This window comes from Oncorhynchus mykiss, chromosome 18 (genome assembly GCF_057628025.1).
Source record: "Oncorhynchus mykiss isolate SJ-2025 chromosome 18, ASM5762802v1, whole genome shotgun sequence".
NCBI classification, from domain to species: Eukaryota; Metazoa; Chordata; class Actinopteri; order Salmoniformes; family Salmonidae; genus Oncorhynchus; species Oncorhynchus mykiss.
The window spans coordinates 25,959,793-25,987,517 of record NC_143039.1 but is presented as its reverse complement, the minus strand read 5'-3'; the positions used below and the strand labels follow the sequence as shown (position 1 = coordinate 25,987,517).

The window sequence follows — 27,725 nt, the reverse complement described above, 5'->3', positions numbered from 1 at the left end:
CCAGCAGTATAGAAGCCTTTTCCGTTTCCACGGGAACACACAACCAGACACCATTTCGCCACAATAAAACCTCAGAGACAGACACACTCTTACCCTGAATTTGTACTGCGTGCTCCTCTTCAGGCCTTGCACTGTGGAGGTTAGGTTGTCTCCAGTGTACTTCGGATGAAAGTCTGTTCCCTGGAAGGTCAAACGTTCTCAGTTAACCTTTAAACGGACGTTTTGTTGAACATGTGTGTGTGTGTGTGTGCGCGTCATTATATCTGTGTGTGGGACTCACGGTATTGTCCTCCTGGATCTCAAGTATGTATGTGATTAGTTCCTCGTTGGAGCTGCCCTCGGGACGGCCCCACTCCAGCGTGACCCAGGAGACGCCCGCCCGCAGCAGCCGCGGTGCCAGGGGGCAGGAGGGCAGCGTACCTGTAGTGTAGAACACAACCTCCGTACTGAAACCACTGTGGAGGGTTACAGGTGGGAGGGAGAGAGGGGGGAGGGACATGAGTTTAGACTACACAAAGCAGAGCTCATGTCTTTTATCTCTTCTGCATCATTCTTTCTCTCTTTCCATCTCTCTCCCTCCATCTCCCTCCATTAACTCCCTCCATCTCCCTCCATCTCCCTCCATTAACTCCCTCCCCCATCTCCCTCCATTAACTCCCTCCATCTCCCTCCATTAACTCCCTCCATCTCCCTCCATTAACTCCCCCTCCTTCTCCCTCCATTAACTCCCTCCATCTCCCTCCATTAACTCCTCCTCCTTCTCCCTCCATTAACTCCCTCCATCTCCCTCCATTAACTCCCCCTCCATTAACTCCCCCTCCATTAACTACCCCCATCTCCCTCCATTAACTCCCCCTCCATCTCCCTCCATCTCTCTCCATCAACTCCCTCTCCATTAACTCCCTCCAACTCCCTCCATCAACTCCCTCCATCAACTCCCTCCATCAACTCCCTCCATCTCCCTCCATTAACTGCCTCCCCCATCTCCCTCCATTAACTCCCTCCCCCATCTCCCTCCATTAACTCCCTCCCCCATCTCCCTCCATTAACTCCCTCCCCCATCTCCCTCCATTAACTCCCTCCCCATCTCCCTCCATTAACTCCCTCCATTAACTCCCTCCATCTCCCACCTCCATCTTCCTCCATTAACTCCCCCTCCATCTCCCTCCATCAACTCCCTTCATCAACTCCCTCCATCAACTCCCTCCATAACTCCCTCCATTAACTCCCCCTCCATCTCCCTCCATTAACTCCCTCCATTAACTCCCTCCATTAACTCCCTCCATCTCCCACCTCCCCTCCCTCCATTAACTCCCACCATCTCATTCCATTAACTCCCTCCCCCATCTCCCTCCATTAACTCCCTCCCCCATCTCCCTCCATTAACTCCCTCCATTAACTCCCTCCATCTCCCACCTCCATCTCCCTCCAGTAACTCCCTCCATCTACCTCCATTAACTCCCTCCATCTCCCTCCATTAACTCCCTCCATCTCCCTCCATTAACTCCCTCCCCATCTCCCTCCATTAACCCCTCCATTAACTCCCTCCATTAACTCCCTCCATTAACTCCCTCCCCCATCTCCCTCCATTAACTCCCTCCATCTCCCACCTCCATCTCCTCCATTAACTCCCTCCATTAACTCCCACCATCTCATTCCATTAACTCCCTCCCCCATCTCCCTCCATTAACTCCCTCCCCCATCTCCCTCCATTAACTCCCTCCATCTCCCTCCAGTAACTCCCTCCATCTCCCTCCATTAACTCCCTCCATCTCCCTCCATAACTCCCTCCCCATCTCCCTCCATTAACTCCCTCCATTAACTCCCTCCATTAACTCCCTCCATCTCCCTCCATTAACTCCCTCCATCTCCCTCCATTAACTCCCTCCATCTCCCTCCATTAACTCCCTCCAATAACTCCCTCCATCTCCCTCCATTAACTCCCTCCCCCATCTCCCTCCATTAACTCCCTCCATTAACTCCCTCCATTAAGTCCCTCCATTAACTCCCTCCATTAACTCCCTCCATCTCCCACCTCCATCTCCATCCACTAACTCCCTCCATTAACTACCTCCATCTCCCCCCTCCATTAACTCCCTCCATCTCCCACCTCCATCTCCCTCCAGTAACTTCCTCCATCTCCCTCCAATAACTCCCTCCATCTCCCTCCATTAACTCCCTCCATTAACTCCCTCCCCATCTCCCTCCATTAACTCCCTCCATTAACTCCCTCCCCCATCTCCCGCCATTAACTCCTCCCCCATCTCCCTCCATTAACTCCCTCCCCCATCTCCCTCCATTAACTCCCTCCCCCATCTCCCTCCATTAACTCCCTCCATTAACTCCCTCCCCCATCTCCCTCCATTAACTCCCTCCATCTCCCACCTCCATCTCCCTCCATTAACTCCCTCCATTAACTCCCACCATCTCCCTCCATTAACTCCCTCCAATAACTCCCTCCATTAACTCCCTCCATCTCCCTCCAATAACTACCTCCATCTCCCTCCATTAACTCCCTCCATCTCCCTCCATTAACTCCCTCCATCTCCCTCCAATAACTCCCTCCAATAACTCCCTCCAATAACTCCCTCCAATAACTCCCTCCAATAACTCCCTCCAATAACTCCCTCCAATAACTCCCTCCAATAACTCCCTCCAATAACTCCCTCCAATAACTCCCTCCTCTTTTCGGTCACTAGAACGACCGGCCTCAAGCAGGGGAATCTGCCCCACGGCAACAATGCGAGAACAAGAGGAGCGAGGAAACAAAAAAATAGAGAGAGACTCATTCAGAGAGATAAGACCAGACAACTAACCTCAACACAGCCATACATCAACCAGACAACTAACCTCAACACAGCCATACATCAACCAGACAACTAACCTCAACACAGCCATACGTCAACCAGACAACTAACCTCAACACAGTCATACGTCAACCAGACAACTGACCTCAACACAGCCTTACGTCAACCAGACAACTGACCTCAACACAGCCATACGTCAACCAGACAACTGACCACAACACAGCCATACGTCAACCAGACAACTAACCTCAACACAGCCATACGTCAACCAGACAACTAACCTCAACACAGCCATACGTCAACCAGTGTGAGAGAGAGAGAGAGACAGAGAGAGAGAGACAGAGGGACAGAGAGAGGGACATAGAGAGGGACAGAGAGAGGGACAGAGATGCATATGTGGTGCTATAACACCCATACCTGGTGCCTATGTAGTGTTATGGCATGTGTATGTAGCATTATAACACATACCTGGTGCCTATGTCGTTGTGAGCAGCTACTCTGAAGGTGTAGCCCACAGCAGGACACAGTCTGGTCAGCTTACAGTGTCTCTGGCTTCCAAAGTAACATTCCCTAAATACACTGTTCTTCTTTCCCTATGGAGGGGGGGGGGGGGGGAGAGAGATGAGACTAGACTGCAATAATAATAATGACAGTAATAACAGTAATATAATTTATTTGTCCGGCGCTGATATCATGATGTAATAACACAAATCTAGAACAGAGCCATATAAAGACTGCCTTTCATAGTCATTTAGAGAGAGAGAGAGGGGAGAGGAGAGAGGAGAGAGAGGAGAGGAGAGAGAGGAGAGAGGACAGAGAGGAGAGGAGAGGTGAGAGAAAGAGGAGAGAGGGGAGAGGAGAGGAGATGAGAAAGAGAGGAGACAGAGAGGAGAGAGGAGAGAGAAAAGAGAGGAGAGAGAAGAGAGAGGAGAGGAGAGAGAGGAGAGAAGAGAGAGGAGGAGAGAGAGGAGAGGAGAGGAGAGAGAGGAGAGGAGAGAGAGGAGGAGAGAGGAGGAGGAGAGAGAGGAGAGGGGAAAGAGAGGAGAGAGACGAGAGAGAGAGGTGAGGAGAGAGAGGAGAGGAGAGAGAGGAGAGGGGACAGAGAGGAGAGAGAGAGGAGAGGGGACAGAGAGGAGAGAGGAGAGGGGACAGAGAGGAGAGAGAGAGGGGTGAGGAGAGAGAGGAGAGGAGAGAGAGGAGAGGGGACAGAGGAGAGAGAGGAGAGGAGAGAGAGGAGAGGAGAGAGAGAGGAGAGAGAGGAGAAAGAGGAGAGAGAGAGGAGAGAGAGGAGAGAAGAGAGAGAGGACAGAGAGGACAGAGAGGAGAGGAGAGAGAGAGGTGAGAGAAAGAGGAGAGAGAGGAGAGGAGAGAGAGGAGAGAGGACAGAGAGGACAGAGAGGAGAGGAAAGAGAGAGGTGAGAGAGAGAGGGGAGAGGAGAGGAGAGGAGAAAGAGAGAGGAGAGGAGACAGAGGAGGAGGAGAGAGGAGGAGGAGGAGGAGGAGAGAGAGGAGGAGGAGAGAGAGGAGAGGGGAAAGAGAGGAGAGACGAGAGAGAGAGGTGAGGAGAGAGAGGAGAGGAGAGAGAGGAGAGGCGACAGAGAGGAGAGAGAGAGAGGAGAGGGGACAGAGAGGAGAGAGGAGAGAGAGAGGGGTGAGGAGAGAGAGGAGAGGAGAGAGAGGAGAGGAGAGAGAGGAGAGGGGATAGAGAGGAGAGAGAGGAGAGGAGAGAGGAGAGGAGAGAGAGAAGTGAGAGAAAGAGGAGAGAGAGAGAGAGAGAGGAGAGGGGACAGAGAGGAGAGAGAGAGAGGTGAGAAGAGAGAGGATAGGAGAGGAGAAAGAGAGGAGAGGAGAGAGAGGAGAGGAGAGAGGACAGAGAGGAGAGAGAGGAGAGAGGAGAGGAGAGAGAAGTGAGAGAAAGAGGAGAGAGAGGAGAGAGAGAGGAGAGAGAGGAGAGGGGACAGAGAGGAGAGAGAGAGAGGTGAGAAGAGAGAGGAGAGGAGAGGAGAAAGAGAGGAGAGAGAGGAGAGAGAGAGGAGAGAGAGGAGAGAGAGAGGAGAGGGGACAGAGAGGAGAGAGGAGAGAGGAGAGGGGAAAGAGAGGAGAGAGGAGAGAGAGGGGATAGAGAGGAGAGGGGATAGAGAGGAGAGGGGATAGAGAGGAGAGGGGAGAGAGGTGAGGAGAGGAGAGGAGAGAGAGGAGAGGAGAGAGAGGAGAGGGGACAGAGAGGAGAGGGGACAGAGAGGAGAGGGGACAGAGAGGAGAGAGAGGTGAGGAGAGAGGTGAGGAGAGAGAGGTGAGGAGAGAGAGGAGAGGAGAGGAGAGAGAGGAGAGGAGAGAGAGGAGAGAGGAGAGAGATGTGAGAGAGGAGAGGGGAGGAGAAAGAGAGGAGAGAGGAGGAGAAAGAGAGGAGAGAGGAGGAGAGAGAGAGGTGAAAGAGGAGAGAGAGAGAGAGGTGAGAGAGGAGAGGGGACAAAGAGGAGAGAGAGAGAGAGGTGAGGAGAGAGAGGAGAGGAGAGAGAGGAGAGAGAGGAGAGAGAGAGGAGGGGACAGAGAGGGGGGAAAGAGAGAGAGAGGGAGAGAGAGGAGAGGGGATAGAGAGGAGAGAGGAGAGAGAGGAGAGGGGAGAGAGGAGAGGGGAGAGAGGAGAGGAGAGGAGAGAAGAGGAGAGAGAGAGGAGAGAGAGAGCGGAGGGAGGAGGGAGAGGAGAGAGAGGAGAGGAGAGAGGAGAGAGAGGAGAGGGGAAAGAGCGGAGAGAGGAGAGAGAGGAGAGGGATAGAGAGGAGAGGGGAGAGAGGTGAGGAGAGAGGAGAGGAGAGGGGACAGAGAGAGAGGAGGATGAGAGAGAGGAGAGAGAGGAGAGAGAGGAGAGGGGAGGTGAGGCGGAGAGAGGAGTGGAAAGAGGGGAGAGAGGAGAGAGAGGAGAGGGGATAGAGAGGAGAGGGGAGAGAGAGGTGGGAGAGGGGAGAGAGAGGTGAGGAGAAAGAGGAGAGGGGAGGGGAAAGAGAGGAGAGAGAGAGGAGAGAGGACAGAGAGGAGAGAGAGAGGTGAGGAGAGAGAGGAGAGGGGACAGAGGAGAGAGGAGAGGGAGAGGGGAAGAGAGGAGAGAGAGGATAGGGGAAAGAGAGGAGAGAGGAGAGAGGAGAGGGACAGAGAGGAGAGAGAGAAGAGAGATGAGGAGGGAGAGGAGAGGGGACAGAGAGAGAGAGGAGAGAGAGAGAGAGATGTGAGAGAGGAGAGGGGGAGGAGAAAGAGAGGAGAGAGGAGGAGAAAGAGAGGAGAGAGGAGAGAGAGAGAGAGGTGAGAGAGGAGAGGGGAAAGAGAGGAGAGAGAGGAGAGGGGACAAAGAGGAGAGAGAGAGAGAGGTGAGGAGAGAGAGGAGAGGAGAGAGAGGAGAGAGAGGAGAGAGGAGAGAGAGAGGAGAGAGAGGAGAGAGAGAGAGAGAGGAGAGGGGGAAAGGGAGGGAGAGAGAGAGAGAGGAGAGGGATAGAGAGGAGAGAGGAGAGGGGAGAGAGGAGAGGGGAGAAAGAGGAGAGGGGAGAGAGAGGAGAGGGGAGAGAGGAGATGGGAGAGAGAGGAGAGGGAGAGAGGAGATGGGAGAGAGGAGATGGGAGAGAGGAGAGGAGAGAGAGAGGAGAGAGAGAGGAGAGAGAGGAGAGAGGAGAGAGAGGAGAGGGAAGAGCGGAGAGAGGAGAGAGAGGAGAGGGGATAGAGAGGAGAGGGGAGAGAGTAGTGGAGAGAGAGGAGGAGGAGAGGGGACAGAGAGAGAGGAGGAGGAGAGAGAGAGAGGAGCGGGAACAGAGAGGAGAGGGGAGGTGAGGAGAGAGAGGAGAGGGAAAGAGGGGAGAGAGGAGAGAGAGGAGAGGGGATAGAGAGGAGAGGGGAGAGAGAGGTGAGGAGAGGGGAGAGAGAGGTGAGGAGAGAGAGGAGAGGAGAGGATAGGAGAGAGGAGAGAGAGGAAGGGGAAAGAGAGGAGAGAGGAGAGAGAGAGAGGGATAGAGAGGAGAGGGGATAGAGAGGAGAGGGAGAGAGAGGTGAGGAGAGAAAGGAGAGGGGACAGAGAGAGAGGAGGAGGAGAGAGAGGAGAGAGAGGAGAGGGGACAGAGAAGAGAGAGAGGTGAGGAGAGAGAGGTGAGGAGAGAGAGGTGAGGAGAGAGAGGTGAGGAGAGAGAGGAGAGGAGAGGAGAGGAGAGGAGAGGAGAGGAGAGGAGAGGAGAGGAGAGGAGAGAGAGGAGAGGAGAGAGAGAGGAGAGGGGACAGAGAGGAGAGGGGGCAGAGAGGAGAGAGGAGAGAGCGGTGAGGAGAGAGAGGAGAGGGGAAAGAGAGGAGAGAGGAGAGAGAGAGGAGAGGGGATAGAGAGGAGAGAGGAAGAGAGAGAGAGGTGAGGAGAGAGAGGAGAGGAGAGAGAGGAGAGGGGACAGAGGAGAGAGGAGAGGGAGAGGGGAAAGAGAGGAGAGAGAGGAGAGGGGAAAGAGGAGAGAGGAGAGGGGACAGAGCGGAGAGAGAGAGAGAGAGAGGTGAGGAGAGAGAGGAGAGAGGGGAGAGGGGACAGAGAGGAGAGAGAGGAGAGAGAGAGAGGTGAGAGAGAGGAGAGGGGAAAGAGAGGAGAGAGAGGAGGAGAAAGAGAGGAGAGAGAGAGGAGAGAGGAGAGAGAGGTGAGAGAGGAGAGGGGAAAGAGAGGAGAGAGAGGAGAGAGAGAGGAGAGGGGACAAAGAGGAGAGAGGAGAGAGGGGTGAGGAGAGAGGAAAGAGAGGAGAGAGAGAGGAGAGGGGACAAAGAGGAGAGAGGAGAGAGAGAGAGGTGAGGAGAGAGAGGAGAGGAGAGAGGAGAGAGAGAGAGAGAGAGAGGGAAGAGGAGAGAGGGATTTTATGTACGTTGGAAATAGATGGCATATTATCCAATAGGAGTGTGTGTGTGGTACCTCGTCCCACTCAAGAAGGTAGTTTGTGATTTTGGATCCGTTGTCGATCGGAGGCTGGCGAGAGAAGAGAAGAATAAATAGGGCTGTCTGGAGAGTGTGTGAGTGTGTATGAGTCTGTGTGAGTGTGTATGAGTGTGTATGAGTGTGTGTGAGAGTGTGTGAGTGTGTATGAGTGTGTGTGAGAGTGTGTGAGTGTGTATGTGTGTGTGTGTGTGTGTATGTGTGTATGTGTGTATGTGTGTGTGTATGTGTGTGTGTGTGTGTGTGTGTGTGTGTGTGTGTGTGTGTGTGTGCTCGCGCGTGGGTGCGTGATGAGGAGAGGAGGATGAACTGGGGCTGTCACAGAGAGGAAATGGCCTGTGTGTTTTCATTAGTATGACCTCATATCCTGTCTGAGTGAGTGATGTCACTCTCCACGCCGCCCTTACGCTGTGACAGAACCCAAGACAGAATATCACTGACAGATCTATCTATATAGAGGTGAGGATGATAGTGCAATCTATCCTGACCAATCCCCTCTCAGAATGACATGGAGAAGGACTGGACAGCGATGTCATAAAACACCAGGAAGCAGATCTTCCCTGAGAGCAAAATAGAACCCAGATTCTCTGCCCTTGTCCCTGAAGTGTGCACTCATTCACTCGCCCTGATGGATCTAAAATAGACTGGATGGGAGGGAATGAGTGGACACTTTTGGTACAAGCGTAAACAATCGGAAAGTCCAATGAAAGGAACTAAAAGTGTGTGTGTGTGTGTGTGTGTGTACCTTCCACTGTAGTGTGAGGGTGCTCTTGGTGCGGTGAGACAGTTTGGGGGGGAAGGGCAGGTCAGGGGGGCAGGTGTGTGTTGTGAACGACCCCGTCTCCGAACACACACCCCTCAAGTTAGAGTTACACACCACGCTGACTCTGAAACACACACACACAAAACATTAATAATCACATTTATTAACACAATTGCAAAGAAGTGGTGAAAAAGTGTGTGTGTTGCTGACGGAAGGTGTGTGTTCTTACCGTACGTGGTAGTCTGAAGCTGGCCTCAGGTCTTTTAGATGACACTCCAACTCCTCTCCACTACACACACACACACACACGTTATTTACACTTGAGATCAAAGTGAACTGTTTATGTTTGCGTCAGTTGTTCTTCAAAGTCTGGAACGTCCGTTTTACCTGCTAGTCAGGATCAGAGTTAGGTGTGTTTTACCTGCTAGTCAGGTTCAGAGATAGGTGTGTTTTACCTGCTAGTCAGGATCAGAGATAGGTGTGTGTTACCTGCTAGTCAGGATCAGAGTTAGGTGTGTTTTACCTGCTAGTCAGGTTCAGAGATAGGTGTGTTTTACCTGCTAGTCAGGTTCAGAGATAGGTGTGTTTTACCTGCTAGTCAGGATCAGAGATAGGTGTGTTTTACCTGCTAGTCAGGTTCAGAGATAGGTGCGTTTTACCTGCTAGTCAGGTTCAGAGATAGGTGCGTTTTACCTGCTAGTCAGGATCAGAGATAGGTGTGTTTTACCTGCTAGTCAGGATCAGAGATAGGTGTGTTTTACCTGCTAGTCAGGATCAGAGATAGGTGTGTTTTACCTGCTAGTCAGGATCAGAGATAGGTGTGTTTTACCTGCTAGTCAGAATCAGAGATAGGTGTGTTCTACCTGCTAGTCAGGATCAGAGATAGGTGTGTTTTACCTGCTAGTCAGGATCAGAGATAGGTGTGTGTTACCTGCTAGTCAGGTTCAGAGATAGGTGTGTTTTACCTGCTAGTCAGGTTCAGAGATAGGTGTGTGTTTACCTGCTAGTCAGGATCAGAGATAGGTGTGTTTTACCTGCTAGTCAGGATCAGAGATAGGTGTGTGTTACCTGCTAGTCAGGATCAGAGTTAGGTGTGTTTTACCTGCTAGTCAGGTTCAGAGATAGGTGTGTTTTACCTGCTAGTCAGGATCAGAGATAGGTGTGTTTTACCTGCTAGTCAGGATCAGAGATAGGTGTGTTTTACCTGCTAGTCAGGTTCAGAGATAGGTGCGTTTTACCTGCTAGTCAGGTTCAGAGATAGGTGTGTTTTACCTGCTAGTCAGGATCAGAGATAGGTGTGTTTTACCTGCTAGTCAGGATCAGAGATAGGTGTGTTTTACCTGCTAGTCAGGATCAGAGATAGGTGTGTTTTACCTGCTAGTCAGAATCAGAGATAGGTGTGTTCTACCTGCTAGTCAGGATCAGAGATAGGTGTGTTTTACCTGCTAGTCAGGATCAGAGATAGGTGTGTGTTACCTGCTAGTCAGGTTCAGAGATAGGTGTGTTTTACCTGCTAGTCAGGATCAGAGATAGGTGTGTTTTACCTGCTAGTCAGAATCAGAGATAGGTGTGTTTTACCTGCTAGTCAGAATCAGAGATAGGTGCGTTTTACCTGCTAGTCAGAATCAGAGATAGGTGCGTTTTACCTGCTAGTCAGAATCAGAGATAGGTGCGTTTTACCTGCTAGTCAGGATCAGAGATAGGTGTGTTCTACCTGCTAGTCAGGATCAGAGATAGGTGTGTTTTACCTGCTAGTCAGGATCAGAGATAGGTGTGTTTTACCTGTATATAAGTCTGTATTTGCCGTCCCGTCCCTTGTCGGACAGAGAGACCTCGTAGGTGAGAGACTGGCTGTTGCTGAACCGGTTCACCAGCCCGACCGGGGGAGCCCAGGACAACCTAGCACCCCGCGCGTGCACGTTGGACACCTGGAACACCACACACACATTAGATAACACACACACACAAAGTTCCTATCAGTTTATGTTCCAGTTCATCCCCGTCACGGATGCTGGGTCGGTGAAATGACCGTCTGAGTAGAAGAAACATTTACCCACACCCTGGCACTGAAACAATCACCCCATCAACCAATGTCTCTACACATACACACACACACACCCTGGCACTGAAACAATCACCCCATCAACCAATGTCTCTACACATACACACACACACACCCTGGCACTGAAACAATCACCCCATCAACCAATGTCTCTACACATACACACACACACACCCTGGCACTGAAACAATCACCCCATCAACCAATGTCTCTACACATACACACACACACACCCTGGCACTGAAACAATCACCCCATCAACCAATGTCTCTACACATACACACACACACACCCTGGCACTGAAACAATCACCCCATCAACCAATGTCTCTACACATACACACACACTGGTACTGAAACAATCACCCCATCAACCAATGTCTCTACACATACACACACACACACACACACACCCTGGTACTGAAACAATCACCCCATCAACCAATGTCTCTACACACACACACACACACACACCCTGGTACTGAAACAATCACCCCATCAACCACTGTCTCTACACACACACACACACAGAAACATTTACCCAAACCGCCAGCAACGGGGAAAGACACACAGCGGAGTGATTTAACACCGGGTGTCATTCATCCAGAGACAGCACATCCACTGAATACCCAATCTGCCCTGGGGACAAACCACATCCACTGAATACCCAATCTGCCCTGGAGACAAACCACATCGACTGAATACCCAATCTGCCCTGGGGACTAACCACATCGACTGAATACCCAATCTGCCCTGGGGACTAACCACATCGACTGAATACCCAATCTGCCCTGGGGACAAACCACATCGACTGAATACCCAATCTGCCCTGGGGACAAACCACATCAACTGAATACCCAATCTGCCCTGGGGACAAACCACATCGACTGAATACCCAATCTGCCCTGGGGACAAACCACATCGACTGAATACCCAATCTGCCCTGGGGACTAACCACATCGACTGAATACCCAATCTGCCCTGGGGACAAACCACATCGACTGAATACCCAATCTGCCCTGGGGACAAACCACATCGACTGAATACCCAATCTGCCCTGGGGACAAACCACATCGACTGAATACCCAATCTGCCCTGGGGACAAACCACATCAACTGAATACCCAATCTGCCCTGGGGACTAACCACATCGACTGAATACCCAATCTGCCCTGGGGACAAACCACATCGACTGAATACCCAATCTGCCCTGGGGACAAACCACATCCACTGAATACCCAATCTGCCCTGGGGACTAACCACATCGACTGAATACCCAATCTGCCCTGGGGACAAACCACATCGACTGAATACCCAATCTGCCCTGGGGACAAACCACATCCACTGAATACCCAATCTGCCCTGGGGACAAACCACATCGACTGAATACCCAATCTGCCCTGGGGACAAACCATATCCACTGAATACCCAATCTGCCCTGGGGACAAACCACATCCACTGAATACCCAATCTGCCCTGGGGACAAACCACATCCACTGAATACCCAATCTGCCCTGGGGACAAACCACATCGACTGAATACCCAATCTGCCCTGGAGACAAACCACATCGACTGAATACCCAATCTGCCCTGGGGACAAACCACATCGACTGAATACCCAATCTGCCCTGGGGACAAACCACATCGACTGAATACCCAATCTGCCCTGGGGACTAACCACATCGACTGAATACCCAATCTGCCCTGGGGACAAACCACATCGACTGAATACCCAATCTGCCCTGGGGACAAACCACATCGACTGAATACCCAATCTGCCCTGGGGACTAACCACATCGACTGAATACCCAATCTGCCCTGGGGACAAACCACATCGACTGAATACCCAATCTGCCCTGGGGACAAACCACATCGACTGAATACCCAATCTGCCCTGGGGACAAACCACATCGACTGAATACCCAATCTGCCCTGGGGACAAACCACATCGACTGAATACCCAATCTGCCCTGGGGACAAACCACATCGACTGAATACCCAATCTGCCCTGGGGACAAACCACATCGACTGAATACCCAATCTGCCCTGGGGACAAACCACATCGACTGAATACCCAATCTGCCCTGGGGACAAACCACATCGACTGAATACCCAATCTGCCCTGGGGACAAACCACATCGACTGAATACCCAATCTGCCCTGGGGACAAACCACATCGACTGAATACCCAATCTGCCCTGGAGACAAACCACATCGACTGAATACCCAATCTGCCCTGGGGACAAACCACATCCACTGAATACCCAATCTGCCCTGGGGACAAACCACATTCTCTCTTTGTTCTTGTTTCCTTATTAGGATGCCGGTGGGCGGAGTTGGGAGGGTCGTCAGCTACATGGGAAACACCTGGGCCAGGTGTGTCCCAGGATAAATATACCCCTTCCCCATTCATGGAGGAGACTCTCTCCATGCAGACACCTTTACAGAGTTTGTTGTGTATCTTGGTGGCCTTTTGTTTGTTTGCTTTGGCACCTTTCAACACCCTGCATTATCACATTCATGCATGCAAAACACTCACTTACACTACTGATTACTGATTACACACACCATTGTATATTGTACTTAGTTGACTTTATTTAATAAATATATGTTTTGTTACTCCTTATCTCCACGTTGTCTGCCTTTTGTTACGGGCTTTGAGCCGGTTCGTGACAATATAAACAATCAACTTATTGAATACCACTGGTGTTTAATATGAGGGTTTCAGCATGAAATAACCTTTATATGTTTTTTAACCCACTTGAATTTATTTTACTATGTCAACATTTGTTTTTGTCAATGTTTTTGCATCAAACTGACAGTTGTGAACACAGTCAATAGAGTTGCAGAGGTAGTAGAAAATAATGGCATTGTTGATTAGATCCTTTTTGTTCATTAATTAGGCTCTTTCTCTTGAACTCATGGACAATATGGACACAGATGTAACAAATTAATACTATATATGAAGAATAAAAAACGTTTTTCAAGTATAAATGACCAAAATTTCGATTGATTGCCATAGATTTTCTGTTAATTACCAAAATTACTGAAGATTCCGGTAACTTTGGTAAATTACCGGTAGCATTGTAGCCCTAGTTCTGTGTGATGAGGTGGTACAATACTGCCCCTGTGTGGTCAGGTTGGGGACTGCAGGTGTTCTGGGCTCCAAAGGACATACTGCTCTGTGAGGAAGACACCTTTAGGTACAGATGTCTTTGTCTGCAAGTGTGTGTGTGAGTGAGTGTGTGTGTCTGCGTGCGTGTGTGTATGTGTGTGACTGACCTGTGGTTTGTCTATGGCGGAGAGCACTTCCTGAACTCTCTTTGCCTCCGAGTCGTGATCTGAGGAAAGAGGACAGACACAACATTACCACCAACTAGTGTGTTTCTGCCCTTGTGTGAGAGGGTGAAATTACAGCTAAGCACCACCAGAGGGCAGGCTGAGCTGTGTCATATACAGTACGTACAGTATGTACAGACCCCAACCTAGATTACTGCCTAGGTCTGCCCTCTGTTCTGTTGGCTGCTCATAAAACAGTGGGCCAGTTCCAGTCTCTCTCTCACACACACACACACACACACACACACACACACACACCCAGTGGCAGAGCATGTCTACGGGTGATTTACAGTGCCTTGCGAAAGTATTCGGCCCCCTTGAACTTTGCGACCTTTTGCCACATTTCAGGCTTCAAACAAAGATATAAAACTGTATTTTTTTGTGAAGAATCAAAAACAAGTGGGACACAATCATGAAGTGGAACAACATTTATTGGATATTTCAAACTTTTTTAACAAAACAAAAACTGAAAAATTGGGCGTGCAAAATTATTCAGCCCCTTTACTTTCAGTGCAGCAAACTCTCTCCAGAAGTTCAGTGAGGATCTCTGAATGATCCATGTTGACCTAAATGACTAATGATGATAAATACAATCCACCTGTGTGTAATCAAGTCTCCGTATAAATGCACCTGCACTGTGATAGTCTCAGAGGTCCGTTAAAAGCGCAGAGAGCATCATGAAGAACAAGGAACACACCAGGCAGGTCCGAGATATCCAATAAATGTCGTTCCACTTCATGATTGTGTCCCACTTGTTGATTCTTCACAAAAAAAATACAGTTTTATATCTTTATGTTTGAAGCCTGAAATGTGGCAAAAGGTCGCAAAGTTCAAGGGGGCCGAATACTTTCGCAAGGAGTGGGAGGAGGAGGAGTAGGAGTGGGTCGGGGTTAGCGCTGGTGTGTGTGTGGGTGTGTGTGTGTGTGCTTGCGTGCGTGTGTGTGTTTGTGCGTGCAATGGAAATGTTGTGTGTAGTGTGTGTGTGTAGTGTGTGTGTAATCCCTATACCAGAGATGCTTCAGACAGGAGCAGAGCTGCTTTCTCCATCAGAGCAGAGTTTACTAAATTACCCAGAAATGGTTTGTGTTTCAGAGAGAGAGAGAAAGAGAGAGAGAGAGATTAGAACACAGAAGAGGAGCGGAGGAGGAGAAGAGAAGAAGGCATGTTTATCAGGATGGAGAGAGAAGTGAGGAAAGCAGAGAGGAGGAGTACAGGGTTTGTGAGGGGTCATCATCAAGACCCTGGTGCTGGCCTACTGAGCAGCAAGGGGAACTGGCCCTATCTACCTTTAGGCTCTGCTCAAACCCTACATCCCAACCCAAGCCCTCCATTCCTCCACCTCTGGTCTCTTGGCCCTACCACCCCTAGAATAAAATAAAGGCACTTCAGTTTTCCCCACTAGCACTGATTTTTCTGATAGATACTTTGAGGGAAACTGTACTTATGATCATGACGTGTGGTTGTCCCACCTAGCTATCTTAAGATGAATGCACAGAGATGCTCTGGATAAGAGTGTCTGCTAAATGACTAAAATGGGTGTAGGGTGATTACACAATCACGGTGTTCCAGTTCTGTGACATCATCAGCAGGCGCAGCAGATGCAGGGGGAGGGGCTTGTCAGACGGTGAATATATCTAAGTGTGTCTGGGTGTATTTTTATTTTTTATTTATTTCACCTTTATTCAACCAGGTAGGCCAGTTGAGAACAAGTTCTCATTTACAACTGTGACCTGGCCAAGATAAAGCAAAGCAGTGTGACACAAACAACAACACAGAGATAAACAAATGTACAGTCAGTAACACAATAGAGAAAAAAAACATGTACATTGTGTGCAAATGAGGTAAGATTAGGGAAGTAAGGCAATAAATAGGCCGTAGTGGCGAATTAATTACAATTTAGCAATTAAACACTGGAGTGAAAGATGTGCAGAAGATGAATGTGCAAGTAGAGATACTGGGGTGCAAAGGATTAAAAAAATAATAATAACAATATGGGGATGAGGTAGTTTGGATGGGCTATTTACAGATGGGCTATGTACAGTTGCAATGATATGTGAGCTGCTCTGACAGCTGATGCTTAAAGTTAGTGATGGAGATATGACTCTCCAGCTTCAGCGATTTTTGCAATTCGTTCCAGTCATTGGCAGCAGAGAACTGCAAGGTAAGGCGGCCAAAGTAGGAATTGGCTTTGGGGGTGATCAGTGAGATATACCTGCTGGAGCGCATGCTACGGGCGGGTGCTGCTATGGTGACCAGTGAGCTGAGATAAGGCGGGGCTTTACCTAGCAGACTTCTAGATGACCTGGATCCAGTGGGTTTGGCGACAAATATGAAGCAAGGGCCAGCCGATGAGAGCATACAGGTCGCAGTGGTGGGTAGTGTATGGGGCTTTGGTGACAAAACAGATGGCACTGTGATAGACTGCATCCAATTTGTTGAGTAGAGTGTTGGAGGCTAATTTGTAAATCACATCGCCAAAGTCAAGGATCGGTAGGATGGTCAGTTTTACGAGGGTATGTTTGGCAGCATGAGTGAAGGATGCTTTGTTGCAAAATAGGAAGCCAATTCTAGATTTAGTTTTGGATTGGAGATGCTTAATGTGAGTCTGGAAGGAGAGTTTACAGTCTAGCCAGACACCTAGGTATTTGTAGTTGTCCAAGAATTCTAAGTCAGAGCCGTCCAGAGTAGTGATGCTGGACGGGCGGGCAGGTGCGGGCAGCGATCGGTTGAAGAGCATGCATTTAGTCTTACTAGCATTTAAGAGCAGTTGGAGGCCACGGAAGGAGAGTTATATGGCATTGAGCTCGTCAGGAGCCCAGCTGATTTGTAGGGGTCCAGATTTTGCAACTCTTTCAGAACATCAGCTATCTGGATTTGGGTGAAGGAGAAATGGGGGAGGTTTGGGCAAGTTGTTGTGGGGGGTGCAGGGTTGTTGTGGGGGGTACAGGGTTGTTGAACGGGGTAGGGTAGCCAGGTGGAAAGCATGGCCAGCCATAGAAAAATGCTTATTGAAATTCTCAATTATAGTGGATTTATCGGTGGTGACAGTGTTTCCTAACCTCAGTGCAGTGGGCAGCTGGGAGGAGGTGCTCTTATTCTCCATGGACTTTTTACAGTGTCCCAGAACATTTTTGAGTTAGTACTACAGGATACAAATTTCTGTTTGAAAAAGCTAGCCTTTGCTTTCCTAACTGCCTGTGTATATTGGTTCTTAACTTCCCTGAAAAGTTGCATATCACGGGGGCTATCCGATGCTAATGCAGTACGCCACAGGATGTTTTTGTGCTGGTCAAGGGCAGTCAGGTCTGGAGTGAACCAAGGACTATATCTGTCCCTGGTTCTAAATTGCTGAATGGGGCTTATTTAAGATGGTGTAAAAAATATACTTTTAGAAACTAGAAACAATGAATTGAAGGAACGGAGGAGAGTGGGAGATACAGAGACAAAGAAAGAGAGGCACAGCGCCATGAAAAGCTATTTGCCCCCATTCGGATTTTAGCATATTGTTGACACTGAATGGTATCAGATCTTCATCCAAAACCCAATATTGGATTAAGGGGACCTGAGTTTACTAATAACAAAAAAAATGGATACTTATTTCATTTATTTAATTAAGAAAGTTATGCAACGACCAATTCCCCCGTGTGAAAAAGTAATTTCCCCCTCACACTCAATAAGTGGTTGTACCACCTTCAGCAGCGCTGACTGCAACCAAACGCTTCCTGTAGTTGTCTCTCACGTTGCTGTGGAGGAATTGTGTCCCACTCTTACATGCAGAACTGCTTAAACTGCTTGTTTCAAATCCTGCCACAACATCTCGATTGGGATCATTAGGTCTGGACTTTGACTGGTCCATTCCAAAACTTCAAATGTTTAGCTTTTTAGACATTTTCTTGTAGACTTGATTGTGTGTTTTGGATCATTGTCTTGCTGCGTGACCCAGCTGCGGGTCATTAGCTTCAGCTTACAGGCGGATGACCTGACATTCTCCTGTAGAATTCCCCTGCAGAACGTTTTGGATGACACGGGTCCCATTATGCCTGGCGAAAACCAAGCACTGCATTCCACAGTAAGAACCTCACAACAATGGTCAAGCATACATTTTTGCATAAATTTGTTTATGAAATAAATGAAATACGTATGCATTTGTTCACTCAGGTTCCCAACTAGGTTTTGGTTGAAGATCTGATATGATTCACTATCAAAAATATGCAAAAGTAGATTTTCTTTTTGAAGGGGGCACTGTAGAGATAGAGGGTGAGAGAGATATAAGATAAAGAGAACAAAAGGAGAATGAGAGAGAGAAACGGAGCGATAGAAAAAGAAGCCTGCAGGGTGAGTTCCACAGCGTTTTCATCTATGCATGGTGAGCATTCCATCTGCTCAACAGCTGGCCTCCTTAATACACACACACACATTTTTCTATCCTTGTGGGGACATCAAATGTATTTCCATTCAAAATCCTATTTTCTCTAACCCATAACCCTAATTGTTACCACACACACACACACACACACGTTGAGACCTGTCTGAGAAGGTTTGTAGTCATGGTGACAGTTTAGTTCTCATGGACAGAGACCATGCTATACAGACAAGATTAGTGTGTGTGTGTCCAGCCATACCTTCATAGAGGAGGTGTGTGAGGTGCCAAAAAACACAGGAATTCTTCCGCTCTTCCTGGTAGGCAACAGTGTGTGTGTGTGTGTGTGTGTGTGTTGGCTGAAGCGTTGGGAACTCTGAGATGGTAGAAGTACAGTTTCAACCCAGCCGACCAAAAGGAAATGTGTTAATATCACTGTTCTTAAGATCATCAATTAATCTACAGTTGAAGTTGTAAATATATATACACCTAGATTGGAGTCATTGAAACTCGTTTTTCAACCACTCCACACATTTCTTGTTAACCAACTATAGTTTTGGCAAGTCGGTTAGGACATCTACTTTGTGCATGACACAAGTCATTTTTCCAACAATTGTTTACAGACAGATTATTTCACTTATAATTAATTCACTGTCTCACAATTACAGTGGGTCAGAAGTTTACGTACACTAAGTTGACTGTGCCTTTAAACAGCTTGGAAAATTCCAAAAAATGATGTCATGGCTTTAGAAGCTTCTGATAGTCTAATGGACATCATTTGAGTCAGTTGGAGGTGTACCTGTGGATGTATTTCAAGTCCTACTTTCCAACTCAGTGCCTCTTTGCTTGACATCATGGGAAAATCCAAAGAAATCAGCCAAGACCTCAGAAAATATATTTGTCATCCCGCTCAGGAAGGAGACACGTTCTGTCTCCTAGAGATGAATGTATTTTGGTGCGAAAAGTGCAAATCAATTCCAGAACAACAGCAAAGGACCTTGTGAAGATGCTGGAGGGAACCGGTACAAAAGTATCTATATCCACAGTAAAACGAGTCCTATATCAACATGAACTGAAAGGTCACTCATCAAGGAAGAAACCACTGCTCCAAAACCGCCATACAAAAGCCAGACTACAGTTTGCAAATGCACATGGGGACAAAGATCGTACTTTTTGGAGAAATGTCCTCTGGTCTGATGGAACAAAAATAGAACTGTTTGGCCATAATGACCATCGTTATGTTTGGAGGAAAAAGGGGGAGGCTTGCAAGCCGAAGAACACCATCCCAACCATGAAGCACGGGGGTGGCTGCATCACGTTGTGGGGGTGCTTTGCTGTAGGAGGGACTGGTGCACTTCACGAAATAGATGGCATCATGAGGAATGAAAATTATGTGGATATATTGAAGCAACATCTCAAGACATCAGTCAGGAAGTTAAAGCTTGGTCGCAAATGGGTCTTCCAAATGGACAATGACCCCAAGCATACTTCCAAAGTTGTGGAAAAATGGCTTAAGGACAACAAAGTCAAGGTATTGGAGTGGCCATCACAAAGCCCTGGCCTCAATCCTATAGAAAATGTGTGGGAAGAACTGAAAAAGCATGTGCGAGGCCTACAAACCTGACTCAGTTACACCAGCTCTGTCAGGAGGAATGGCCCAAAATTCACCCAACTTATTGTGGGAAGCTTGTGGAAGGCTACCTGAAACGTTTGACGTAAGTTAAACAATTGAAAGGCAATGCTACCAAGTACTAATTGAGTGAATGTAAACTTCTGACTCACTGGGAATGTGATGAAAGAAAGAAAATCTGAAATAAATCACTCTCTACTATCATTCTGACATTTCACATTCTTAAAATAAAGTGGTGATCCTAACTGACCTAAGACAGGGAATGTTTTACTAGGATTAAATGTCAGGAATTGTGAGTTGTGAGTTTAAATGTATTTGGCTAAGGTGTATGTAAACTTCCGACTTCAGCTGTAAATCAGATGGTAATGATGCATATGATATGCATCTCTGGCTCTGCACTAGCCAACATTGTGCAGATGTGTGTAAGAGAGACTTGTAAGAACAAGACTGAGTCAGACTGGACTTGTACTCCTTGAACCGGCTGACACAGACAGGCAGGCCCTTATTTGGGGGGGGGGGGGGGGGCTATTACCATAGGAACACAGGCAAAATCATGGAGGGTGGGAGAGCGTACACACTTACAGAGAGTCACTATAACGGCGTGGTTTATTTTAAAAGGCCTGAGTCATGCTAAGGTCAGGGGTCGGATGTGTTAATGAACTAAACGAGCACTTACAGCTCTCTCTCTCTCTCTCTCTCTCTCTCTGGATGACATCATCTTACATCAGTCTTTTGTTTTAAACGTGTCAGGAGACGTCTATTTTCTTTTCTCTCCTTTCCTCCCCCTTCCCTCCTCTCCTCAAAGTAGCCATTCTACAGTATAACCAACATGGACTGGCCACGTCATTTTCCTAAAATCACTGCTCTCTACATAGAAAGGATGCCACGTTCAAAACAACTCGGAACTCAGAAATCTCTGACTTCGGAATTCAGTACATTAAAGACAGCTGTGAACTCAGAGTAAATGGTCATCCAACTCGGAATGCCAAGTCGGGAACTTGGACATCTTTCTAGGGCTCCAACTTTCTGACCTGAAGACTACTGACGTCATCTTGAAAGCACCACTAGAATCACAGAAAGGTGATGCCGTTATGATGACGTAGAACCAACATGGCGGACAAAGGCACATCTGTTTCAGTTGAAATCTAAGCTCTACTGAGAAACTGCAACGTTGGCATTGATCCACCATGGGACATCAGTTTCCTGAAATCACTGTTCTCTACAGATAAACTGCGCCGCTGACGTAGATCCATCATGGAGGACAGAGGCACATCTGATTGTGTTTAGAGCGGCTCAGTTCTAAGGACGAGCGGTGGGCTTTACTGACTGTCTTGACTGACTGGTAGCCAAGCACATTACTGGAATATAGTACATTAGCCAATAGACACACAAACACACACGTCCAGGAGGGCACAGAGCAAAGTCTACAGCGTGGGTGTGTGTTTGTGTGTGAGTGTGAACCCTGTCTGGTGTTCCAGACAGTGTGTGTGTGTGTGTGTGTGTGTGTGTGTGTGTGTGTGTGTGTGTGTGTGTGTGTGTGTGTGTGTGAGTGATACTCATGGTTGAAAGCAGTAGATTAGACAGATGGAATGTTCTCTCTCTCTCCCTTTGTCTCTCATCCCCCTCTCACTCTCTCTACCATCTCTCTCCCCCTCTGTCTCTCATCCCCCTCTCACTCTCTCTACCATCTCTCTCTCCCTCCGTCTCTCATCCCCCTCTCACTCTCTCTACCATCTCTCTCTCCCTTTGTCTCTCATCCCCCTCTCACTCTCTCTCCCTTTGTCTCTCATCCCCCTCTCACTCTCTCTACCATCTCTCTCTCCACTCAGTCTCTCATCCCCCTCTCTCTACCATCTTTCTCTCCACTCAGTCTCTCATCCCCCTCTCACTCTCTCTACCATCTCTCTCTCCACTCAGTCTCTCATCCCCCTCTCACTCTCTCTCCACTCTCTCTACCATCACTCTCCACTCATTCTCTCATCCCCCTCTCACTCTCTCTCCAATCTCTCTCTCCACTCAGTCTACCTCCAAGCTTTTCATTCGCTCTCATATTCTCTGTTCTCACTTTTAATCCCCCTGTCCCTCTATCATACTCTTCTCTTTTTCTCCCTCTCTTTTTCCCTCTATCATACTCTTCTCTTTTTCTCCCTCTCTCTCTCTTTCTCCCTCTCTCATGCTCTGATTGTTTTAGAGGAAGCCCAGTCACGGGGTGTGTGTGTGTGTGTGTGTGTGTGTGTGTGTGTGTGTGTGTGTGTGTGTGTGTGTGTGTGTGTGTTGTAGCCGAGTCAGCCTGATCTCCAGTCCAGAACTGAGACCCTGCTAGACCATCAGAAAGACACAGATACTCCTAGACATACACTGACATGTACTGTACGTGTGTGTGTGTGTGAAGATACTGAGTTGATCAAAGCTCATCAGGCTCTCTCTCTTTCCATGATGACACCACCCAGCCCAACAAACACCCCTTACACCTGGCCTTAATGGAACATTCCCCTGACCCTGGACTGTACAGCCGGGCTGGTCCAAAGCTGAAATGGGGGTCTGAGAGGTGGTTTGGCCTGCTTCTTTGGGATTAACTCTGGTGTCTGTCAGCAGGCCTGTCTGTCACCACCTCTGCACACAGGCCAGCGAGATAGAGATGTGTGTGTTTGAAAGGGAGCTCAAAGGGTTCCTTCATGGAGACCAGGACTCAACAGATATGTACTGTACCTCATCCCTCTTCCCTCTCTCCCCCTTACTCCCCTCACATCCACTCCTCTCCTCACTACCTCTCCTCTCTCCTATCCTGCCCCCCCCCTCCCAGACAAGGCCAGTATTGTAGAGGGAGAAACCGATAGGTCTCGGGAAAGCCTCAGCTATGTGGTTACCTAGACAACCCCTTCTCTCCCCCCTCCCTCTCTCTCCACCTCTCCTCTCCACCTCAGTAAGACACCATTCATCTTTTTCTCTCTTTCATTGAGAATAAAAGAGAGAGAGACATTGATGAATATTCACTTATCTGTGTGTGTGTGTGTGTGTGTGTGTGTGTGTGTGTGTGTGTGTGTGTGTGTGTGTGTGTGTGTGTGTGTGTCTGCGTGTGTGTGTCTGCGTGTGTGTGTCTGCGTGTGTGTGTGTTTACCTTGCGATGATTGTGTGTGTGTGTCTGGCTCGTTGCTCCTTGGGCTGCTCCGTAGTTGTCGTCGTTCCGGCTTCTTCCCTCCTGGACTGTTAGCTCCGCCCATTGACCCCAATGACCCTAGTGAAGGGACGTGGCTCTTCCCGCTGTAACCAATCAAATACAACCAAACTTTATTGACAAAAACTGCATGGAAAGCATCTCAGTAGACTTTACAATGACAATAGACCCAACACATGCTCTTAAAACAGAGTCAAATAGTTTGCATGTGTTTTAGACAACCTCATCCTTCTATAGGAAAACAATGTCTGGTCAACGTCTAACTTCTATAGGAAAACAATGTCTGGTCAACGTCTGTAACTTCTATAGGAAAACAATGTCTGGTCAACGTCTAACTTCTATAGGAAAACAATGTCTGGTCAACGTCTAACTTCTATAGGAAAACAATGTCTGGTCAACGTCTGTAACTTCTATAGGAAAACAATGTCTGGTCAACGTCTAACTTCTATAGGAAAACAATGTCTGGTCAACGTCTAACTTCTATAGGAAAACAATGTCTGGTCAACGTCTAACTTCTATAGGAAAACAATGTCTGGTCAACGTCTGTAACTTCTATAGGAAAACAATGTCTGGTCAACGTCTGTAACTTCTATAGGAAAACAATGTCTGGTCAACGTCTGTAACTTCTATAGGAAAACAATGTCTGGTCAACGTCTGTAACTTCTATAGGAAAACAATGTCTGGTCAACGTCTGTAACTTCTATAGGAAAACAATGTCTGGTCAACGTCTGTAACTTCTATAGGAAAACAATGTCTGGTCAACGTCTGTAACTTGTTTATAGTGTCTTTCCTGTCTGCATTATGGCTATAGATCTCAGACTTGTAGATCATGTTGATCACTAGTAAAACCAGTAACTAGTCTAAACTACTAACTAGTCTATAACTAGTCTGTAACTTGTCTCTAATTATAAGGCTAATCCTTTCACACTTGTAGAGAAAGAAACTAGTCTCTAAGTTCTAACTAGTATTGTAACTAGTCTCTAACTAGTATTGTAACTAGTCTCTAACTAGTATTATAACTAGTCTCTAACTAGTATTGTATCTAGTGTTTACGTATTACTGTACCTACAGTTTCTCAGAGCAGGAAGATAATCCTGCAGCAACAGGAAATGTGAATTATTATGTGGATTATAAATAATGGACATTTTTGTAGCGGTTGACACATTTTTCGTTAGGGCAAATAAAGCCTGACATTTTAAAGTGTAAATGACAAACTTTAGAAGCCTTATTAAACCACGAACACACGGCAAGTTAGCATTTCTTGCTAGCGAAGGAAAACTCTCTGCGACAACGGATTGCTCAAATGAAGATGGTGCATCTGTCGTCTCGGACTAGTTGAACCGGTCTCTAACTAGGACTGTTCTCTGACCTGTATCCATTGTGGCTGGAGCCCAGAGACTTGTACAGGGAGGAGGGAGGAGAGTTGAGTCTGTTCTGTCGCTCCAGCTGTCTCTGCTCCTTCATCTTCTTAGGCTGGGGCTTGTTATAGCTCTCCTCTCTGCCAATGTAGCTGGACATGCCATACACTGGGATTATCTCTGGGAGACAGAGATGGAGGGGGTGAAGAGGGAGGGAGAGAGGGAGAGGAAAATGAGAGCCCAGAAAGACGAAAGAGGGAGTTAGCTATGTAATTGAGGTGTATTTATATACACTGAGTGGACAAAAACATTAAGGACACCTGCTACAGACATAGACGGACCAGGTGACTGAAGGTGAAAGCTGTGATCCCTTACTGATGTCATTTGTTACAATCAGTGTAGATGAAGGGGAGGAGACAGGTTAAAGAAGGATTTTTAAGCCTTGAGACAATTGAGACGGATTGTGTGCGTGCGCCATTCAGAGGATGAATGGGCAAGACAAAATAAGCGCCTCCGAACGGGTTATGTAGTAGGTGCCAGGCGCACCGGTTTGAGTGTGTCAAGAACTGCAGTGCTGCTGGGTTTTTCCACACTCAACAGTTTCCTGTGTGTATCAAGAATGGTCCACCACTCAAAGGACATCCAGCCAACTTGACACAACTATGGGAAGCATTAAGAGTCAACATGGGCCAGCATCCCTGTGGAACGCTTTCGACACCTTGTAGAGTCCATGCCCTGACGGATTGAGTCAGTTCTGAGGGCAAAGCAGGGGGGAGGGGATACATAGGAATCATGTAGTAACCAAAAAAGTGTTCAACAAATCAAAATATATTTTAGATGTTAGATTCTTCAAAGTAGCCACCCTTTGCCTTGATGACAGCTTTGCACACTCTTGGCATTCTCTCAACCAGCTGCATGAGGTAGTCACCTGGAATGCATTTCAATTAACCTCTTGGTGTTAGGGGGCAGTATTTTAATTTTTGGGAAAAAAACATTCCCGTTTTAAACAGGATATTTTGTCAGGAAAAGATGCTAGAATATGCATATAATTGACAGCTTTGGATAGAAAACACTCTAACGTTTCCAAAACTGTAAAGATATTGTCTGTGAGTATAACAGAACTGATGTTGCAGGCGAAAGCCTAAGAAAAATCCAAGTGCCCCAGGTTTTGAAAGCTCTGCGTTCCAATGACTCCCTATTCAGCTGTGAATGTACCATCAACGAGCTTACGCTTTCTACGTATTCCCCAAGGTGTCTACAGCATTGTGACGTAGTTTTACGCATTTCTGTTGAAGAATAGCCGTATGGGGGCACATTGCGTAAGTGGTCACATGGTGGCTCCGAGAGAGATTCTCGCGTAAAATACAGAGGTAGCCATTACTCCAATCGGTCAGAGTGAAAAACGAATTGTCCCGACTGATATATTATCGAATAGATATTAGAAAAACACCTTGAAGATGGATTCTAAACAACGTTTGCCATGTTTCTGTCGATATTTTGGAGCTAATTTGGAATATTTTTCGGCGTTGTGGTGACCGCAATTTCCGGGCGATTTCTCAGCCAAACGTGAAGAACAAACGGAGCTATTTCGCCTACAAAAATAATGTTTTGGGAAAAAATGAACTTTGGCTGTCTACCTGGGAGTCTCGTGAGTGAAAACATCCGAAGTTCATCAAAGGTAAACGATTTAATTTGATTGCTTTTCTGATTTCCGTGACAAGTTTGCCTGCTGCTAGCAAGGCATAATGCTATGCTAGGCTATGATAAACTTACACAAATGCTTGTCTAGCGTTGGCTGTAAAGCATATTTTGAAAATCTGAGATGACAGGGTGATTAACAAAAGGCTAAGCTGTGTTCCAATATATTTCACTTGTGATTTTCATGAATAGGAACATTTTCTAGGAAGATTTATGTCCGTTGCGTTATGCTAATTAGTGTCAGATGATGATAACGGTCCCGTGGCTGGGCGTCACTACAGGTTAACAGGTGTGCCTTGTTAAAAGTTCATTTGTGGAATTTCTTTCCTTCTTAATGCATTTGAGACAATCAGTTGTGTTGTGACAAAGTAGGGGTGGTATACAGAAGATAACCCTATTTGGTAAAAGATAAAGTCCATATTATGGCAAGAACAGCTCACATAAGCAACGAGAAACAACAGTCCATCACTACTTTAAGACATGAAGGGCAGGCAATGTGGAAAATTTCAAGCGCTATGATGAAACTGGCTCTCATGAGGACCCCCACAGGAAAGGAATACCCAATTTACCTCTGCTGCAGAGGATAAATTCATTAGAGTTACCAGACTCAGAAATTGCCACCCAAATAAATGCTTCACTGAGTTCAAGTAACAGACACATCTCAGCATCCACTGTTGATAGGAGGCTGCGTGAATCAGGCCTTCATGGTCGAATTGCTGCAAAGAAACCACTTCTAAAGGACACAAATAAGAAGAAGAGACTTGATTGGGCCAAGAAACACAAGCAATAGACATTAGACCGGTGGAAATCTGTCCTTTGGTCTGATGAGTCCAAATTTGAGATTTTTGGTTCCAACTGCCGTGTCTTTGTGAGGTGAATGGATGATCTCTGCATATGTAGTTCCCAGCGTGAATCATGGAGGAGGAGGTGTGATGGCGTGGGCGTGCTTTGCTGGTGACACTGTTAGTGATTTATTTAGAAGTCAAGGCACACTTAACCAGCATGGCTACCACAGCATTCTGCAGCGATACGCCATCCCATCTGGTTTGTGCTTAGTGGGACTATCATTTGTTTTTCAACAGGACAATGACCCAACACACCTCCAAGCTGTGTAAGGGCTATTTGACCAAGAAGGAGAGTGATGGAGTGCTGCATCAGATGACCTGGCCTCCACAATCACCTGACCTCAACCCAACTGAGATGGTTTGGGATGAGTTGGACCTCAGATTGAAGGAAAAGTAGCCAACAAGTGCTCAGCATATGTGGGAACTCCTTCAAGACTGTTGGAAAAGCATTGCAAGTGAAGCTGGTTGAGAGAATGCCAAAAATGTGCAAAGCTGGTATCAAGGCAAAGGGTGGCTACTTTGAAGAATCTAAAATCTAAAATATATTTTGATTTGTTGAACACGTTTTTGGTTACTACATGATTCCATATGTGTTCTTTCATTATTCTACAATGTAGAAAATAGTAAAAAATTAAATAAAATGAATGAATGAGTAGGAATGTTCTAACTTTTGACTGGCACTGTATATAGCTCCAGTGGTGTAAAGTATTTAAGTAAAAAAATACTAAAAGTACTACTTAAGTAGTTTTGG

The 27,725-nt window shown here is 47.4% G+C and overlaps 1 protein-coding gene across 3 annotated transcripts in view; it reads right to left on the bottom strand.

Annotated features, from left to right (window-relative positions):
* The window catches only part of LOC110495706 (fibronectin type III domain-containing protein 3B), a 129,671-nt gene that overhangs the window by 44,830 nt on the left and 57,116 nt on the right, over positions 1-27,725 (bottom strand). For all 3 annotated transcript variants that reach the window (XM_090207959.1, XM_090207960.1, XM_090207961.1), the window contains exons 6-15: positions 24,443-24,611; positions 23,017-23,159; positions 13,852-13,910; positions 10,292-10,437; positions 8,739-8,798; positions 8,492-8,633; positions 7,726-7,779; positions 3,276-3,400; positions 281-455; positions 94-180 (exon numbers count right to left, since the gene is read on the bottom strand). In XM_090207959.1, coding sequence (XP_090064085.1) covers positions 94-180; positions 281-455; positions 3,276-3,400; positions 7,726-7,779; positions 8,492-8,633; positions 8,739-8,798; positions 10,292-10,437; positions 13,852-13,910; positions 23,017-23,159; positions 24,443-24,611 — 1,160 coding nt within the window. The remainder of the gene's footprint in view (positions 1-93; positions 181-280; positions 456-3,275; positions 3,401-7,725; positions 7,780-8,491; positions 8,634-8,738; positions 8,799-10,291; positions 10,438-13,851; positions 13,911-23,016; positions 23,160-24,442; positions 24,612-27,725) is intronic.